Genomic DNA, 19,195 nt, shown 5'->3' on the forward strand with positions numbered 1-19,195 from the left:
CCATGATCATTTCCATAGATGCTGAAAAAGCATTAGACAAAATTCAACATCCATTCCTGATAAAAACTCTCAACAAAATGGGTATAGATGGCAAGTGCCTCAACATAATAAAGGCCATATATGATAAACCCACAGCCAACATCATACTGAACAGCAAGAAACTGAAAGGTCTTCCTCTAGGATTGGGAACAAGACAGGGATTCCCACTCTCCCCACTGTTATTCAACAGAGTACTGGAGGTCCTAGCCACAGCAATTAGACAAAGCAAAGAAATACAAGGAATCCAGATTGGTAAAGATGAAGTCAAACTGTCACTATTTGCAGATGACATGATATTGTACATAAAAAACCCTAAACACTCCACACCAAAACTATTAGAACTAACATTGGAATTCAGCAAAGTTGCAGGATACAAAATTAATAAACAGAAATCTGTGGCTTTCCTATACACTAACAATGAATTAATAGAAAGAGAAATCAGGAAAACAATTCCATTCACAATTGCATCAAAAAGAATAAAATACCTAGGAATAAACCTAACCAAGGAAGTGAAAGACCTGTACCCTGAAAACTACAAGACACTCTTAAGAGAAATTAAAGAGGACACTAACAAATGGAACTCATCCCATGCTCTTGGCTAGGAAGAATTAAAATTGTCAAAATGGCCATCCTGCCCAAAGCAATATACAGATTTGATGCAATCCCTATCAAATTACCAACAGCATTCTTCAACGAACTGGAACAAATAGTTTAAAAATTCATATGGAAACACCAAAGACCCCAAATAGCCAAAGCAATCCTGAAAAGGAACAATAAAGTGGAAGGAATCTCACTCCCCAACTTCAAGCTCTACTATAAAGCCACAGTAATCAAGACAATTTGGTACTGGCACAAGAACAGAGCCACAGACCAGTGGAACAGATTAGCGACTCCAGACATTAACCCAAACATATATGGTCAATTAATATACGATAAAGGAGCGATGGGCACACAATGGGGAAATGACAGCCTCTTCAACAGTTGCTGTTGGCAAAACTGGACAGCTACATGTAAGAGAATGAAACTGGATCATTATCTAACCCTATACACAAAAGTAAACTCAAAATGGATCAAAGACCTGAATGTAAGTCATGAAACCATAAAACTCTCAGAAAAAAACATAGGCAAAAGTCTCTTGGACATAAACATGAGTGACTTCTTCATGAACATTATCTCCCCAGGCAAGGGAAACAAAAGAAAAAATGAACAAGTGGGACTATATCAAGCTGAAGAGCTTCTGTACAGCAAAGGACACCATCAATAGAACAAAAAGATATCCTACAGTATGGGAGAATATATTCATAAATGACAGATTCGATAAAGGGTTGTCATTCAGAATATATAAAGAGCTCACACACCTCAACAAACAAAAAGCAAATAATCCAATTAAAAAATGGGCAGAGGAGCTGAATAGACAGTTCTCCAAGGAAGAAATTCAGATGGCCAATAGACACATGAAAAGATGCTCCACATCGCTGATCATCAGAGAAATGCAAATTAAAACTACAATGAGATATCACCTCACACCAGTAAGGATGGCCACCATCCAAAAGACAAACAACAACAAATGTTGGCGAGGGTGTGGAGAAAGGGGAACCCTCCTACACTGCTGGTGGGAATGTAAATTAGTTCAACCATTGTGGAAAGCAGTATGGAGGTTCCTCAAAAAGCTCAAAATAGAAATACCATTTGACCCAGGAATTCCACTTTTAGGAATTTACCCTAAGAATACAGCAGCCCAGTTTGAAAAAGACAGATGCACCCCTATGTTTATCGCAGCACTGTTTACAATAGCCAAGAACTGGAAGCAACCTACGTGTCCATTAGTAGATGAATGGATAAAGAAGATGTGGTACATATACACAATGGAATATTATTCAGCCATAAGAAGAAGACAAATCCTACCATTTGCAACAACATGGATGGAACTAGAGGGTATTATACTCAGTGAAATAAGCCAGGCGGAGAAAGACAAGTACCAAATGATTTCACTCATATGTGGAGTATAAGAACAAAGAAAAACTGAAGGAACAAAACAGTAGCAGAATCACAGAACCCAAGAATGGACTAACAGTTACCAAAGGGAAAGGGACTGGGGAGGATGGGAGGGAAGGGAGGGATAAGGGGGTGACAAAAGAAAGGGGCCATTAAGATTAGCATGTATAATGTGGGAGGGAGGCATGGGGACGACTGTGTAACACAGAGACGAGAAGTAGTGACTCTACAGCATATTACTACGCTGATGGACAGTGACTGTAATGGGGTTTGTGGGGGGACTTGGTGAAGGGGGGAGCCTAGTAAACATAATGTTCCTCATGTAATTGTAGATTAGTGATACCAAAATAAAAAAAATGTGCTTGTCTCTCTCACACTTGATCTTTCTAGATGAACAGTTTTGGTGAGAGTAAGAAATGACTAAAAAAGAGGGCAAAGTCATAGTTGCTGTAAAGGGAAAAAAGGGACAGTATTGACTTTAGTCTTTCAGAGCTGCCTCTGGAGCCATTCTCCCCCAGAAAAGCATCTGGTGCCGCTCTCCTAAACTATAGTAAGCTCCTTCAATGTAACTGGCTGCAGAGACTGCCATCCTCAGCCAGATGGCTCTGACCACCTTTCTCCTGAACTTTACTGAAACATCTATCAGACATAGGGGATGATCACAGCTCTGGATGTCATCCCCAGTCCCAATCTCAGTCATCTCATGGCAAGAAGTAAGATCAAGAAAGATAGGACTAACTGCACAGCTACATGTAAGAGAATGAAACTGGATCATTGTCTAACCTCATACACAAAAGTAAACTCAAAATGGATCAACGACCTGAATGTAAGTCATGAAATCATAAAAGTCTTAGAAAAAAACATAGGCAAAAATCTCTTGGACATAAACATAAGCAAGTTCTTCATGAACATATCTCCCTGGGCAAGGGAAACAAAAGCAAAAATGAACAAGTGGGACTATATCAAACTAAAAAGCTTCTGTACAGCAAAGGATACCATCAGTAGAACAAAAAGACATCCTACAGTATGGGAGAATATATTCATAAATGACAGACCCGAAAAGGGGTTGACATCCAAATTATATAAAGAGCTCATATACCTCAACAAACAAAAAGCAAATAAGCCAATTAAAAAATGGGCAGAGGAACTGAATAGACACTTCTCCAAAGAAGAAATTCAGATGGCCAACAGGCACATGAAAAGATGCTACACATCGCTAATCATCAGAGAAATGCAAATTCAAACCACAATGAGATATCACCTCACACCAGTTAGGATGGCCAGCATCCAAAAGACAAACCAGAAATGTAGGGAAGGATGTGGAGAAAGGGGAACCCTCCTACACTGCTGGTGGGAATGTAAATTAGTTCAACCATTGTGGGAAGCAGTATGGACGTTCCTCAAAAAACTCAAAATAGAAATAGCATTTGACCCAGGAATTCCACTCCTCGAATTTACCCTAAGAATGCAGCACTCCAGTTTGAAAAAGACATATGCAGCCCTACGTTTATTGCCACAACATGGATGGAGCTAGAGGGTATTATGCTCAGTGAAATAAGCCAGGTGGAAAAAGACAAGTACCAAATGATTTCACTCATCTGTGGAGTATAAGAACAAAGAAAAAACTGAAGGAACAAAACAGCAGCAGACTCACAGAACCCAAGGATGAGCGAACAGTTACCAAAGGGAAAGGGACTGGGATGAGTGGGAAGGGAGGGAGAAAGGGAAAAAGGAGCATTATGGTTAGCACACATAATGTGTGTTGGGGTCACTGGAAGGCAGTATAGCACAGAGAAGACAAATAGTGATTCTATAGCATCTTACTACACTGATGGACAGTGACTGTACTGGGGGTGTGTGGTGGGGGCTTGGTAATGGGGGGAGACTAGTCACCATAATGTTGCTCATGTAATTATACATTAATGATATCAAAAAAAAAGAATATCATACAAACAAAGATTGGACTACCCACATTTAGCAGATGCTCCAAAACAAGGTGTACGCTCAGTGATTTTAACTGAACTGGGAACCTAAAGGCTTACCTGCTAGTATTCTCAACCTGTGCTCCCTGACTACTGTAGGTACTACCTGGCAGAACTCTCAATTGTAAAGTCTTTTTTTTTTTTCCCAGGGGCACTATTTGCACCCTTGAGACTGTATTTCTTGGGTGGGAGCTGGGCACTGCCACATCTCTCTCCTGAAAACACTGTGACTGGCACCTTTGGATGGTACACTTTCAGCACCTTGGATCCCACAATAACACCATAGAGAGAAGGCCTGAACTCCGTGGCAACAGAATCCATACCAGGGCCCTCAGCTTTGCCTGCTAGTTCAGCTGCTTGAAGGAAAGGACATTTGGTGCTGTCTGTGGGAGCATTCTACTGCTCTGCTCCCTGGGATGAGGAAGGGAGGAATAGGGCTTAGTCATCTTGTCATTTTTATAAATCTTCAATGCCCTCCCCACCTGCCCTCCCACTCTTCTAATTCCAATTTTTCTCTTCACCCCTGACATCTCTCATTCCTTGCTTATCACCCCAGACACCACTCCATCCAAGTGTCTTCATTGCTCTGAAGGTTTATTTTCCTTTCCACTTTAGTGCTTTTAACTTCAGTTGTGTCTCAGCAGGGCACAGTGCACACACATAGACATGAACTCACTAATTTTTAATGTATCATGTTGCTATCAATTTGATCCAGAATAGGGGATTATTGATTTACGATCATAATTTGTGATATCAGTGTTTTTACCTGGTTTAATCCCTGATCATCTTAGAAATAACTATGGTGTGCCACTACTGCTGCTAATGAATTTAAAAGGTATTATTGAGTGCTAAATATGTTGTGGGTCACTTACATACAGTTTCTAATTTTTAACACAGGATGGAGAAATTGTGTCTAGAGGAGAAAATAAGTCAATTGTCTAAGGTGACGAAACTAGTATGCTTCAGAACTTGCACTGTGAGCAACAGTTGCCTGAATAGGCATATTTAGAACGTTACTAAGCCATAAAAATTACCATAGGTCATGTACAGAAAGCCAAAACCTTGATGATCCCAGAGACCTTCTCCAAAAAGGCTCACCTAAATTTTGTGTCTACTGGGCCATCCCAAACTGCCTTTTCTTTCCTTAAATAACTCACCTAAGGGTCCATGTAAAATTACTTCCAAAAATTTTAATGACATTAAACACTTTGACACAGTATCTTCTCATACCCTGTATCTAGAGAGACTGAACATTTTGGTCAATTTTTCACTCAGTGTGCAGACAGTAAGCATTGCCCTTCTATGTTTTGTTGCCCTCTTAAATGTTCCCTTAATAATAGGTTATGCCATCTGATGGGCAATTTGCCTTTGTACCATTTTGCCTGTCATGTTGTTTCCCTAACATTAAGGAGCTAACTGGGACTATAAAAAGGCTCAGAGACGTTACACTGCTCAATAGAGTGCCTGTCTTTTTTTTCTGTTTTGTTTTGCTTTTCTCCTTTTTTAAAAAAAACTTCCCATTACACTTAACGCCCTCCTTCATCTTTCCTTACAAACTCACTGGGGACAATACAGTCCTTACAAACTCACTGGGGACAAATATTCATTTTTTTTCCTACTGTGCCCATTTTTCTTATGGCCAGTTAGAACTGGTCAAAGAGAACGGAATAAGCAGAAAAGACATCAAAAAATTGTTTCTTCTCTGTCTAATTGTGAAAAGCTGCTCTTTTAAGGAACTGGGGCTACTCCCACCAAAACAAAGAGTTAAATATATTTTTTCAAAACAAATTGTGTATGCATGTAAATATGTATACTGTGGCTAACATTCCACATGACAGTCTAGCCAGAAGGAAAACCTGAAATGCTTTTGAACAAATTGTCTTTTTTGACATACACTCACAACATGAATAATCCCAGTACAACATTTAAATTAGCTAGCATGGCTTGAGAGATGCTAAAACATAGTTTCCCTACTGTGTCATGCCCTCAGTAATGTCTGATTATATCTCTGGAGGTCATGTCTACATTTTAGCAGACTTTCTATCTGATGAAATGACTATTTCCTGTTTTAGGAATACACTTTCTTTGTAACTCTTATACAATGCTTAGTTTTACATAAGATGTATCTCCTGTTGGCTCAGTAGCACCTTGAAAACGATCTCTTCTATTTTTGTAATTACAAGGTTACTTTTAATTCTTGAATTTTATAGTTCAGCATGAACACCATCAAATGGTCCAAAACAAGTGCAGTGGTATTTTGAATACAAAATAAATATCTGTCTGTGGAAAACTATACTTCATACTTACATAGACAGCCCATCTTGTTCAAGTGATAGCCCAAATTAAAATTAACTCTAAAATCTTCAGAACAGGAAAAATGCTTTAATTTAAAGTAGTCCAGGAAAAATGGACCCAATTAATTTGCTCCTCTAAAAATAAAACCTCTTAACTCTTTATTACAACTTATTTTTAGGAATTCATTTGCACTCACTCTTTAATGAGGCACCTTTCTTCATTGATGGAAAAAAAAACTTTGTGTACTGTATGAAATTTGACATTTAAGTAACTTTTCTTGATCCAAAATGGCTTCTAGATATTAAATGTCACTTCATTAAGCACTATTTTTATATGCTAGCTTTTGTAAGTTACACTTTGAAATTTACCTGCTGCTTTGGAGACAGACAAAACTTTATCAATGAATCAGGAAATGGCTTCTAAGCATTTTTCACAATCTTGGAAATTCAAAGTGTTCTCTTCTCCCCACTCCTAAGGTCCCAGAGAATACCTTTTAATAATACTACTGGACTGATTCAGGACATTTCTTATCTAAAAAAAAAGTTATATTAGCAACAGCACATTCTGAATCCAGTTTCCTTTTTTATTTATGGACATCATATACACTGAAAGTTATTTGACTCCAATTACCCATAAGGCTAAATTTGTGTTAAGTCTTCACAGAAATAGCTTAACTTCACTTTTTTATTATAGCAGACTTTGTTTTCCATATGAACATAAATTTTTATCTCAAAGAAGGCAACTGAAAGAAAGAAAATCACAGCCAGAACCACTAAGCAAGTAATGTTCTAGGCTTTGCAACTGCACTGTTAGCATACACTCACAACGTGAATAATTCCAGTACAACATTTAATTTAGCTAGCATGGCTTGAGAGATGCTATCTTGTTTCTGAAACGCCCCCCTGGAACAAAACTACATTAATATTATATTATCACCCTGTTTCCTCCCTGACTAAGACTTTTCTCGCTGAGAAGTTACCACTCAAGTTCTTGCCTGCCCTTTTTTTTTTTTTTTAAGATTATGGGAAGTTTGGTTTCTATAGAACTAAACCCTCCTAGATTATAACACTCACCATCTTTGCTATTTATTGCATACTTGTAAGTCACATGAGAAAGGTTTTGGATTCAGATTTTTCAGCTAATTGATGTTTGCAGAATTTTCATAGTTTAGTAATGTGGAGGGCCTTTCATAAAGATTTTATGAGCTAAGTAAGATGTGGTCTTTTCCTGGAAGATGTGTCATCTTCCTTTTCTTCTTCTTCATCAGAGTAATCCACAACACCAACTGAGCTAGCACTGTTTGGGCTACTTGTTCCACTAGCAGCACTGGCTGAATGGGGTGAAGTAACTTTGAAGCTACCGTAAGATGTTCTTTTACGATGATGTACCTTGTCTTCATTTCCTTTTGTTTTTTCAGTCTCCATCAATTTATCGTAACAATCTTGGAAATCACCTTCCAAGGCTGGTGTAACTGCTGCTTCTTCCTCTGTATTTTCTTTAAAATGCATTTCTTCCTTCTTCCCCAAAACTCTAGCACCTGTGTGAAACATTTCACTGTGCAGTGTAGGATGTGAGTTCTTCCATTTTTTATTCTTCTGGCCTTCTGCTTCATCATATTTAATCTTTAATCTTTTGAACGTTTGAACATATTTAATTGAGCCAAGTGCACTATAATATTTTTTACTATGTATGTAACCAGAGACTTGATATTCTTCACTCTTATGTATTCAAACAGCTCAATAATAGCTGAATTCAACATACTGTACCGAGTTCCATTACGCAGAAAGGCATTTACAAAGGGCTCAAAAAGATTTCCCTTGATGATGTAATAATTGTAAAGTTCATCATTAAGGCCAATCATCCTTCTCATAAAGTGAACAGCACCCAAAATAAGGAAAGTGTGCTTTGAATTCATCACAATCAGTATTCTTCTTAGCAAGTCTTTGCCCAAAATATAATATTTTATGTAATATGTGTGATGTTGCACACAAAATATGAGGAGTTCTAAAATTATAGAAAGCGCCTGTGCTGTTTGATAATTATTAAGGTCATTTTTGTTTTCGTCAGCTCCAGCTACACCATTCTCTTCACTTTTATCTTTTGAGGTGATGGCAAAAAAAGGTGCTGTTAAGTTATGCATACAATGTTCATAAAAGAAACTTAGAAATTCACATGTTTCGTATGTATCAGGTGTTGTCAGCATGTTGTCAAGATCAAGAAGAGCACGAAGAAGTTCCATTATATGAACAGCACCTTCTAGCTCAGGATCAGTATTGCAGATCATTTGTTTGATTACTACATTAATGAAATGATTACAATCTTTACTCTGCTGGGCTTCCTTCATTATAAATTCTTGGATCATGGATGGAAAATTCTCCACCAGATAAGAAAATATCTCAGTAGCAGATCATCCACGTTCATTACAACTTTAAGAGCAGAAGTCCCAATTGTGTCAATGTTTCAAATAGTGCTTCCTTCCTTTGACGATGTAATGTACGAGTAAATGCACAGAATTCCTTGAAAAAAAACAGCAGTTCACACCGTTTACCATCATCTGTAGTTTCATCCTTTAACTGTGTGAAGACTTCAGACAAAAGGCTGCCATCTTCCTGTAGCATGCTAACAATCTCAAATTGGTTGAAGAAAATAAACTTTCTAAGATTAGAAAATAACTTCCTGCCAAACACTGATGGTACAGGCGAAAGAATGTCATAGATGTACTGTATCCTGTATGTCTGACGTATTTTTTGTCTAAGTTCAGAGTCTCTTATAGGCACAACTTTCTTGAACTTTGCATTTTGGGTCAAAAATTCCCTGTGCTTGTTTGGCTGAACCAAAGCAGGGTCATATTCAAGGCATCCCACCACATCCCTGATACACTCATCAGAAACCATGATCTCAAACAGAGATGTCTTGTTAAAGAGTAAGATTCCTTTAAAAATATCATACAAATGGTGCAAGTCTTCAATATCCTGTAGGTTCTCACAAGTATGGAACATTTGTAGTAATCTTCTCATACAGCTTGCATTTTTCAAGACCAGAACCAGCCTTTCTATACAGGCAGGTAAAGAGAGAGCTGAGGTAACTAAGTCAGCAAACAGTTCAAGTTGCTCGAGTTCACAGGTATGCAGTGGAACAAAATTCCCAGCTCCTGTCACTTCATGAGACTGTGTATAATGTCCACAGATGGATCTTTACCTTGAACCCAGCAAATGTCTTCCCAGATCTTGCCACAAACTTCTGGGTCTTGGAAACTTAACGAAATTGTATGGTTCTCAACTTCAGACCAAACAATTAACCTCCCCCATTTTTTTTTCTGATAAAGAGTGTTTGGATTTAGCCTTGACAACAAGACCACTGAGCTGCTAGACTCTGATAGGACTAGCAGAGTCATGGCCTGAGACCTGTCCATGAATGTGGCTGAGATGTTGCCAGTGCCTAGTTCGTTCCATTCTTGGTCCTCATTGATTGTGTAGACTGTTTCATGGTGCCGCTTGTCCGCCATCGCACCCCCTCTGGCTGCTTCTCTCCAGCGCTGGTCACTGTGTGCTTTGCACGGGCAGGGAAGGTGAACAGTTGAGGCTACTGTTACGGCAACAGTGACGTGGCTGAGGGGGCGGTTTGAGAAAAATCGAACGAAAGTGGAAGCAAAGTAGTGGTCATGAGGACATCGGCGGTTCCCGAGGTCAGCAGGGTTCGCCTGGAGTCCCACTACTTCTCGCTTCCACTTCACGATCCCCTCCCTACATTGACACCTCAAACTCTTCATGTGGGTCTCTGACGCAATTCCTTCAGCCTGCTCAGCGTTGTCTAGGAGAACCTCGATTATGACAAGATTCTTATGACTCCGCCAGGATTCTACCCAAAAAGGAAGGTTGTGTACATGTTGAGGCGAGTCATTGCCAAGCTAACAAACGGAGACTTGGAGATTAGATCAAAGAGCTCTCTGTTCTTTCCATGAAATCTTTTGTCCCCCAGAAACATTTTTATTCAAGGGTGTGAGGGGGTGGAGGCTTAGGACCTTAAACAAAAGAGTTTAATCACTTCTGCCCTGAACAAGTCTACACCTAACATTTTATGTTAAGAAAAGGCCTTTTTTTTCCAAAAAGCAGTAGGAACCATTGTACTGCAGACTATTAGCAATAACTACAGATCTGTAGGTGGGTTTTCTCCATCAGGTTTAGCTTAAGTCTATATCACTCACTCACATGTCCTTGGCACAGGATATTGTTCTATGAGGGAGTTAGCCACTCCTTTACTTTGTTACTCTGTTCTGCTCAGCCTAAAGCTCTACATATTTCAGCAGAATGGGTAAAACTTTTTTCAATCTGTCTGTTACGGAAAATACTGAAAAAAAAGCCTGGACTGGATCACCGACACTCAGAGGTCTTGGAGTGTTGAGGCTTTATTTCACACCGGCGGGCTCAGAGGGGAGGAATCTCCCAAAAAAGTCTGAGCCCAGAACAAAGGAAAAGGGAGCAATTTATACCTTTCTGCTTCCTTATCTGTAACATTCCTACGCAAGTGAGCAGGCAAGGGGGAGGGAGTTTAGGGAGTGAACCTTGGGACTGGTGCTCGGCAGCATGGGGAAACCACGGGAGTGTTCCCTTTTTTGTTTGGGTTGAGGAGGGGGGTGAGGCAGAGGGGAGCCACCTCCTAAATTACTCTCCTTGTGTTGTTTACGTTGAGGAGGGAGGGGTGCGAGACAGAGTGGAGCCACCCACTAGGTTGCTGTCCTTGTAAATTTTCCCTATCAAATCTATACCCACAACCCTCATTCTTAGGGAAGCAGTAGGCCAGAGGGAAGCTAAATTGTATTAGCCGAGAGTATAGAACATCACAGATCAATTATTTTATTTCTTTTCTTAACAATTAGGGTAATAATAACAACCACAACAACTCAGTAACAGTACTTGACTACTTCTTACTATTATAAAGAAAGGGAATAACATAATTGATCACATATAATACTTGAGTGCTTTTTATGCTCAAGACACTGTGACAAGAACTTTTACATATTTTCTTAAGTTTCATAACCTAGTGATACAGGAGTATTATGCATTCATTTAAGATCAAGAAAGGAACTTAGAGAAGTTAAATAAATTGCCAGAGGTCACACTGCTAGTAAGTTGAGGAAGTCTGATTTGAACATTTGTCTTTCTGATTCCAAAACTGGTTTTCTCAGCCACTGAATTGTTATCCCCTTCTTTTCTTGGCCTTCATTAAACTTTATTTCACATTCCTTCCATCCATATAATTTGCAATCAACATAAAATTATCAAGATGAAAGTCATGCACTTCCTCCTTTAGATACACATCTGTGTATAGCCAACCGAAAAATAGAAGCTTGTATATGGCAACTCTATTAAATATAATTTTAATAGTAACCAACTTGATTTTTGATGTAGCAGCATCTTCTGCAGTTTAAAAAAAAAAATCCCCATCCCCCACAAAAAATTAACCCTGTTATTGCAAGGAAAAAACAGAATGGGGCCACATCAAACACATTTGGACTTGAAAAACCCTATTTGTAACAGTCACCTTATCTTACACAACATTGGATACGTGTGACGATTCTCTAGTAGAGCACAAAAAACTCTTCCACACACCTCTTTGCAATGTCAATCCAGGAGATTATAATACAGGAATATTCCTTGGCACAGTACAGCTGGGGCACTTGGGAAGTTGTATGCAAATGACACTCATGTCATGAGAAAATTCACATCAGTGCCAGGATACTGCTGGTTTAGAAATATTTAAATTACAGAACTTGAACATAAAAATTAATAAATGACTAATATAAAAATTGATATATGTACTAGTTTTAAACTCCTGTCTTATTTCAATGAGAGAATATGCAAATATGTAATAATAATAACATGCATGTAAATGGTCCAACTATTTTCTCTGTTGTGGTTATATTAAAGTTTCTATCAGAATCAATTATAATTCTGTCAATTGAATACGAACTCAGGTTCCCTTCTGAGGAGCATTCAGGGAGACTCTGTGTGTTCTCACAATTTTATCACAGGGAGTTTCCCTTAGGCCAATTAAGGTTCCTTTATCTTAATTAGGTTAAAAATCTCTTTACAGTCTAAAAGAGCCTTAAATCCACATTTCCTATTGCCATTTCTGCAGTAGATTCTTCCAGTTCCTGTCTTATTTGGTTTGGGAAGTAGAAAAAAAAAATACCCTTTTTTGTTTCAGTAGCTTTACCTACCTAAAGTCATTATTTTGTTGTTCTTTCACAGAGAACAAGATAATACAAATAAACAAATGCCATATTCTAGGAGCTGTGTAAGTCCCTTTTATAGGCATTATTTATTTATTATTTAATCCTCACACAAGAATGGCCTGAAGAAGATATTGTTACTACCATATTAGAGAAGAAAAAACTTGAAACTCCAAAACTGAATCAAGCATTGGGTTCAAACCTCTGCTTGATTTGAAAAGTTGGCCTGTGTAGTTCCAACTCTCCACTCTGCTGTTCCCGATATGCAGTGTTTTCTCTTAGGCTATGCATGTGTTGTGATAGCAAATGTTTATAGCAATGTGATTTCTATCCCAACTATCACTGCTACTTGATGTTTCTTCATTTTATTTTGTGAAGGAAAATCACTGAGGCCAGTGCAAAATCAAAATGGGTAGATTTCATCTTAGGACTCAGATGCCTTTTCTGTTTTGGATGACTGTCTATCTCGTGCTTCCTCCTCATGACCTTAGGGTGGTAAGAAGTAGTTCTGATGACTCTGCTGCAAAAAGGAGTGTTTTAGATCAGGACCTTATAATTCTTCCACATTTTAGGACTACAAAGGGCTTGACTTTGATGTTTCTCAGAGTTATTTTAGAAGACAATAAAGGAATGAGTCATATATTTCTGAATTTTAGGTACAGGTAACTCAAACTGCATGAATACATACAGAACATTTAGAGATATAAATATTCTTTATAAAAAAGGAGAAAACACTTCACAGTGGGAAGACCAAGGTGATTTTTAAGATTACAAAATAGTTTTTAAAACTGAACTATTCAAATATATCTGCTCTAAAATTTTCAACTGTAAAATCATTCATGAAATACACGTATGTATGTTCTGCAAGTTCTCCAGATAACTTATTTTGTGGATTGTTGCCTTCTTTGGCCATCACCATCTCTGATTTGGAAGTCTGTAAGTCACCTCCTCTGGCTTCTACTGTTTCCCCCTACTAGTACGCCCTCAACACAATAGCCAGAAAGGATTCACTTACAGCATGTCATATTTTCCCACTCCTCTGCTTAAAATCAATGTGTTTCTGCCTTACTTACAATAAAAGCCAAAGTCCTAACCATGGCTTATAAATCCTAAATTTTTAAAACCTGGCCCCCTTGACCTACCTGAGCTCTTCACTTAATAATCTCTCTCTCCTTTATTCTGTTCCAGCCATAGTAAGCCACCTTGCTTTGTTTGAAGCACATCAAGAACACTTATGCCTCAGGTCCTTTGCACCTGCCCTTTCTTCTACCTGGAACACTGTTTCTCAATATCTGCATGGCTCACACCCTCACTTCATTAAATTATTCAAGTGCCATTTTTTTTTCCAGTGAAACCTTGCATCCACCTCCCATCCATCTGTTTCTGATGTATCTTTTCTCCATAGCACTTGGTATCATCTGACTCTTCTGTACTTCATTTATTCTCTTTTCTGCAACCAGACTATCAGCCGTACAAGGTCTATGATTTATCTGTTCATTTTTCTCACTGCTGTGTGCCTGGTACTTTCCATAAGGCATGATACATAGTAGTTTCTCAACAATTATTTATTGAATAATTACATAAATAAATACATTCTTTTATAGGATAATTTTCAATAATCCATGTATTCCTCATGCAGTTTTTGAGCAACCAATATGTACAGGCACTATACTAAGCACTGCTAATAAAACAGGAGATACTTCTAATTTACAAGATACATCTGGCATTACCCTTGCTGTTCCAATCCTCTTTTGGATAGTTTTCTTCTTATTGATATGAACAAGGAAGCAATATTCTCCTGTTTTAGGGTTTTAATTGCATGAAAAACTATTTTATTGAGTAAGCTGGATGCTTTCCTTCATTTCTGTCAAACATTTCTTCACCAACCTTGAGGTAAACCTGAGGCAGAAACTACAGCTTTTCTGTCAACTCTCAGGTATGAAAGAACCCTAACTCCCTACTATGAATATTTCCAGTCCACACAAGCTTCTGTTTGAGTCACATCTGTCTAAAACAAGGTCACGGCCAAGACTAGAGTTAAGGGATGGGAAAGTATGCCCCACCTCCAGTAGGGGATCATAGCAGAATTACACCGCAGGGGGTGTGGTTTGAGGGAAGGATGAAGCACTGGGGACATAATGCAATCTTCCATAGCCTGGATTAAACAGGTATAACCCAGAACTTTAATGGACAAAGAGAGACATATGGTCACCCTATATACAGGAGATTAGAATGTGTGGATATTTACAACCTTTTGTTCTCAGCTGAAAATGTGACCCTGTTATGTGTGCATTGTAGCAGTACTGGCTACTAACTACCCAATTCTCAGAGGTAAGAACCACTTTTAAGTATTTTCTTGGAACCACGGGCAGTTTCTGTTAGCACCACCACATTCTCCACTGAGTGCCTGGCTTTCTTGGAAGCTCCAAAATCTTTTGCTCACACCACAGGGATTTAAAGGAGAAAAAGTAGGGAAGGAATGTTGTTCTCTTGACCACACACAAATTTCTGACTTTGGCTCTCTCTTCTTCTTCTGTTCCAATAGTTACTTCTAGACGCTTTTTGAGTTTTGTTTTTAATTCCATAAATCACAGATCTTCTTTTCTATCCTGATAGACCATATTATTTCCTGTTCCTATGTAGATCTCCAGCAATAACATTAGCTGACTACTTACTAATTATCCCACAACCGTATTATTTAAAAACAATGAGCATAATCTGGAGTTAAAAACTGCTCAATTTTTGCTTAGAGATAGTAATCATCTTTGTAACCTCAGTACAGTACTGGATATATTTACATCTGAAATACAAATTTTCATTTTTTTAGGTGGCAACTGATTTCAACTTAACATTTTTGCCTTAATTCGACTGGCATTTTAAGGAGTATCAGATATATTTGTTTTTTGTTGGGATAATTGGATTGAGTCAGAAACAGAAAAAAAAAAAACAAGTGTTTTCATGACAAATAGGGGAAGATCTCAAACACCTTGGCTTGCATTGGTTTTAGATATATTACTGCTTGAAGTGTGAAGATCTGGTTTGTTCCTTCTGAAAAATAACCTTTTGTGTTTTGTTACTGACTTGCTGTCACTGTCTTAGGCAAGAGATTTGACATGGTGGTGTAGAAATGTATGTTTGAATTGCATGCTAACATCATTCAGAAAAGTACCAAGCTTTTGTTTATAGTTATGTAAAAGAATAATTTTTAAAACCTTAAATTAGCAAATTTCAGACATATAGGTGGCATATACAATATCATGTAAAACAGATAAAAGGTCTTCGCAATCAATCTGTATTGCATAACCTTGTAACTCTATAAAGAGAGTTTGGTAAGGACCCCATACCTTAAGATCTCCTACATTTGTGTATTTATTTGTTGTTTTGGTTGATTGGCTGGTTGGTTACTGAGAGCAGAAGAGTTGTTGTCTACCAAGTAGATGCCATTAGCACCTCCTTTCCCAGTTGTGACAACCAAAAATGTTGCCAGACAGTACAAAATGCCCCCTTGGGGGCCAAAAATCATCCCCAGTTGAGAATGACTACCAGTAATTATTTTCAGTTCTCATCACCTACTGCTTAAAAATGCACAAAGTGGTTCAAAAAAGACAAATTTTACAGTCCTCTTTTCATGTCTGATATAGTAAAACCAGCATATTTGAACTTGTATCATCCAAGGTTTCTATTAACCAGGGTTTCTGCACATTCATTTATAGTAAAACACTAAGTGACATTTGTTATTAGAACTTTCTCCAGGAAAATAGTTAAAAAGGGAATCGGTTGTTTTAGCAACCCCCTTTTTTTCTCTCAGAGGTCCTTCCCTGTAGCACGCAGTATTTGCATGTTCCCCTCTACTAGTCCAGGTCTGCTAACATCATCCTGTAAGGCCTCACCTCCCCATGCTCATCTCCAGGACCTTCCCCCTCACCTTGTACCAGCTCACTGGCCTTCTTGAATATGTTTTTTGCCATCTAAGACCTCTGTTGCTGCTCTATTCACTGACTAAAGCTCCGTGCCACAACATTTTCACATCCCCCTCATCATCACTCACATCAAGTCTCAAAAATCAGTCCCTCAAAAAGTATTTATCTGCCCAACTAAGATAGCTCCCCTTTCTTTCATGCTCTCAACCATCACTCTGTTTTAGCTTCTCAATAGAATTTTCACAATCTAGAATTACCACATTATTTCTTTAATTTTATTATCTTATTCTACTCCCACTCTACTCCCTCACCCCACCAAAGGCAAAGATGGGTCCTGGCCAGTCTTATTTTCCTCTGTACCACATTACCTAGAAGACAGGAGGCACTTAGTGAATACTTGATGAATGCACTCATGAGAGAATGTGTAAAGATCACTCTTTCTATGTGCCACAGAGACATGGATAACATTTGTAAGGAAACATTTCACTAAATGGATTTCACTGAAATGTCATCACCTATCAACAGGTTTGTGTTTTAGCCCACACTGAAACTCACAGTCAAGTCTCCCTCTTATCTAAATTTGATAGTCTAACTATCAACACTTTCTCAGCTCTTTCATTCCACACCACTTATCTTTCAGCAAAAGATTTCATCTAATATTTCACCAATAAAGAACAATTCAAGTATCACCTTCTATTTTCAAACAACCTTATCAATACATTTAGCAATTACTACCTTTCTCCCTTCCATCTTAGAAAAAGGAGTGAGCTTTCTCTTCTTCAAGAATAACCTCTTAACTTGTACTCTGTGTATCATGCCATTTCTGGCCTTCTAGAACCTCTTATGCCTTAAATTGTTCCTTCCATGGCTTCAATCTTTAAACTCTGCCTAGGAACAATTTATTTTCCCCCTTCAATTAAATGTACTCAAATTTACCCCATCTCAAAATAATCAAGCAGACTCTCAAAACAAGAATCAAATTTATAACTTTAACAATAACACTGATATTACTCTAAAATGAGAGTGAAAATGTTTATGTTCACTGTTATATTTCCAGGCACTAGAAAAGAACCTGGTACATGGTAGAGATACAATATGAAGACTCATTCATTAACCAGCTCTTAACAATTGACAGTGTTTACTGTGTGGCCGGCACCATTCTAAGTACTCCATAGATGCTCTCACTTAATGCTCATAAGGCAGATATTATTATTAGTGTCACTTTATTGATACAGAAACTAGGTTACACCAAAAATAAGGAACGTCAAGGTCATGGATGCCTTGCTCTCTTAATCTCTAGACATGGTATCTCCCAATTATAAATAGATAGTTGTACCTGTAGCAAAAGATAGATAGATAAGTAGATAGAAATTTATATATACAGAAACACATATATATTTAATATAAACATATAAATATACACATATATCCCTATCTATTATCTGTCTCTATCTCTAGTGAATGATGTTCAATTCTAGAGTGGAAATACTGCATTATAAAAATAATCAAATCCTTCTTCATTATATTAAAATCTGCTACTTCAGCCTGGTTTCACTAACCAGATTTTTTCAGTTCTTTCCTAAACTCCTTTCTGCATGGGGATAATGAGGTTAGCAGAGTTGCCCAAGTTTCCACAGTAAGTATGTAAACATTCAGAATTTAAGTTTGAACCCTAATAGTTACACTACCAAGAATATGTGCACTTAAGCTCTTTGCTACATAGCACGTCACCATTCTCTTTTCCTTTTCTTTAAATAGATATTAAGCTCTGTTATATACCTATGTTATAAAATCATCACGTCTAGAATCATAAGCACTTTGGGACAAGCAAATATGTCTCTATATCCACCTTTCCTGTCCCTTTTTCTTCTTATTTGAAATCATGGAGAACAAATAGATATCAAGTGTTCCTACTTGGTCAGCTCTCTTCCTTAGAGTATTTGCCCCCCTAAATAGCAGCATCCCTATCCTACTTACTAGTTTTGCACTAAAAAGAGATAAACTAACCTTGAGTTTAATTCTTTTTTTCTCAAGCCTCTGATGTGTTACTTGAACTTGCCTTCAGCAATATCTTGCCCCTTTCAGTTTTCACACGTTTCTGTCCTTCCAAATGTCTGTTCTTTTTTCTTTCTGTATTTCTTGCCACTCTGGATACTTAAAATATGTTTGTAAACACAGGTTTGATAGTCATTTGTCTCTTATGTTCTTCACTAGGATCATTCTCATAATAATTGCATATGGAGGCTGCCATTCATTCTCAAGCAGTATCGCTTTTAATGCAGTTGGAAGACCCCTTTTAGAATTTTCCATTTAAGAATATCTAATTGATACCTAGCTCTTCTCTCACACACACATAAGCACATGCCATCTACAGCTAGAACTGGATTACATAACCTGGCTTTATTATCCTGAGCAGCTCTTCTTTGCTCTAACTTTAAAGGCCTCCAGGTAAAAAGATAATTTTCACAGATAATATTTTCTACTATCATTCAGCTTGCACCAGTGGGACACATTTTTGCCTTTTCTCTCAAATAAACCTTCCTATTTTAATTTCCTCTTATTCTCTGTTCACTGACAGAGGCTGAGATGAGGACTCACAAATGCTGAATTGCTTTCTTTCATCTGAAGGTAAGCGCCAGCCTTCCTTGGGCCAAACATAACTGACCTGACCATTCGTTGCACTTAGGATCTCTTTTGTAACTGACTGTTAATGTAACTTTTTCTGTTGCATT

At 37.9% G+C, this 19,195-nt stretch overlaps 1 protein-coding gene across 1 annotated transcript; it reads right to left on the bottom strand.

Annotated features, from left to right (window-relative positions):
• Positions 1-6,937: 6,937 nt before the first annotated feature.
• On the bottom strand, positions 6,938-10,055 carry PPP4R3C (protein phosphatase 4 regulatory subunit 3C). Its single transcript, XM_073227701.1, is given in 5 exon segments — positions 6,938-7,986; positions 7,989-8,717; positions 8,720-8,749; positions 8,752-9,474; positions 9,477-10,055. Coding segments are annotated over 5 exon segments (2,292 nt in total). The 5' UTR covers positions 9,817-10,055; the 3' UTR covers positions 6,938-7,516.
• Positions 10,056-19,195: the final 9,140 nt, after the last annotated feature.

This window comes from Manis javanica, chromosome X (assembly GCF_040802235.1).
Source record: "Manis javanica isolate MJ-LG chromosome X, MJ_LKY, whole genome shotgun sequence".
Classification (NCBI taxonomy): Eukaryota; Metazoa; Chordata; class Mammalia; order Pholidota; family Manidae; genus Manis; species Manis javanica.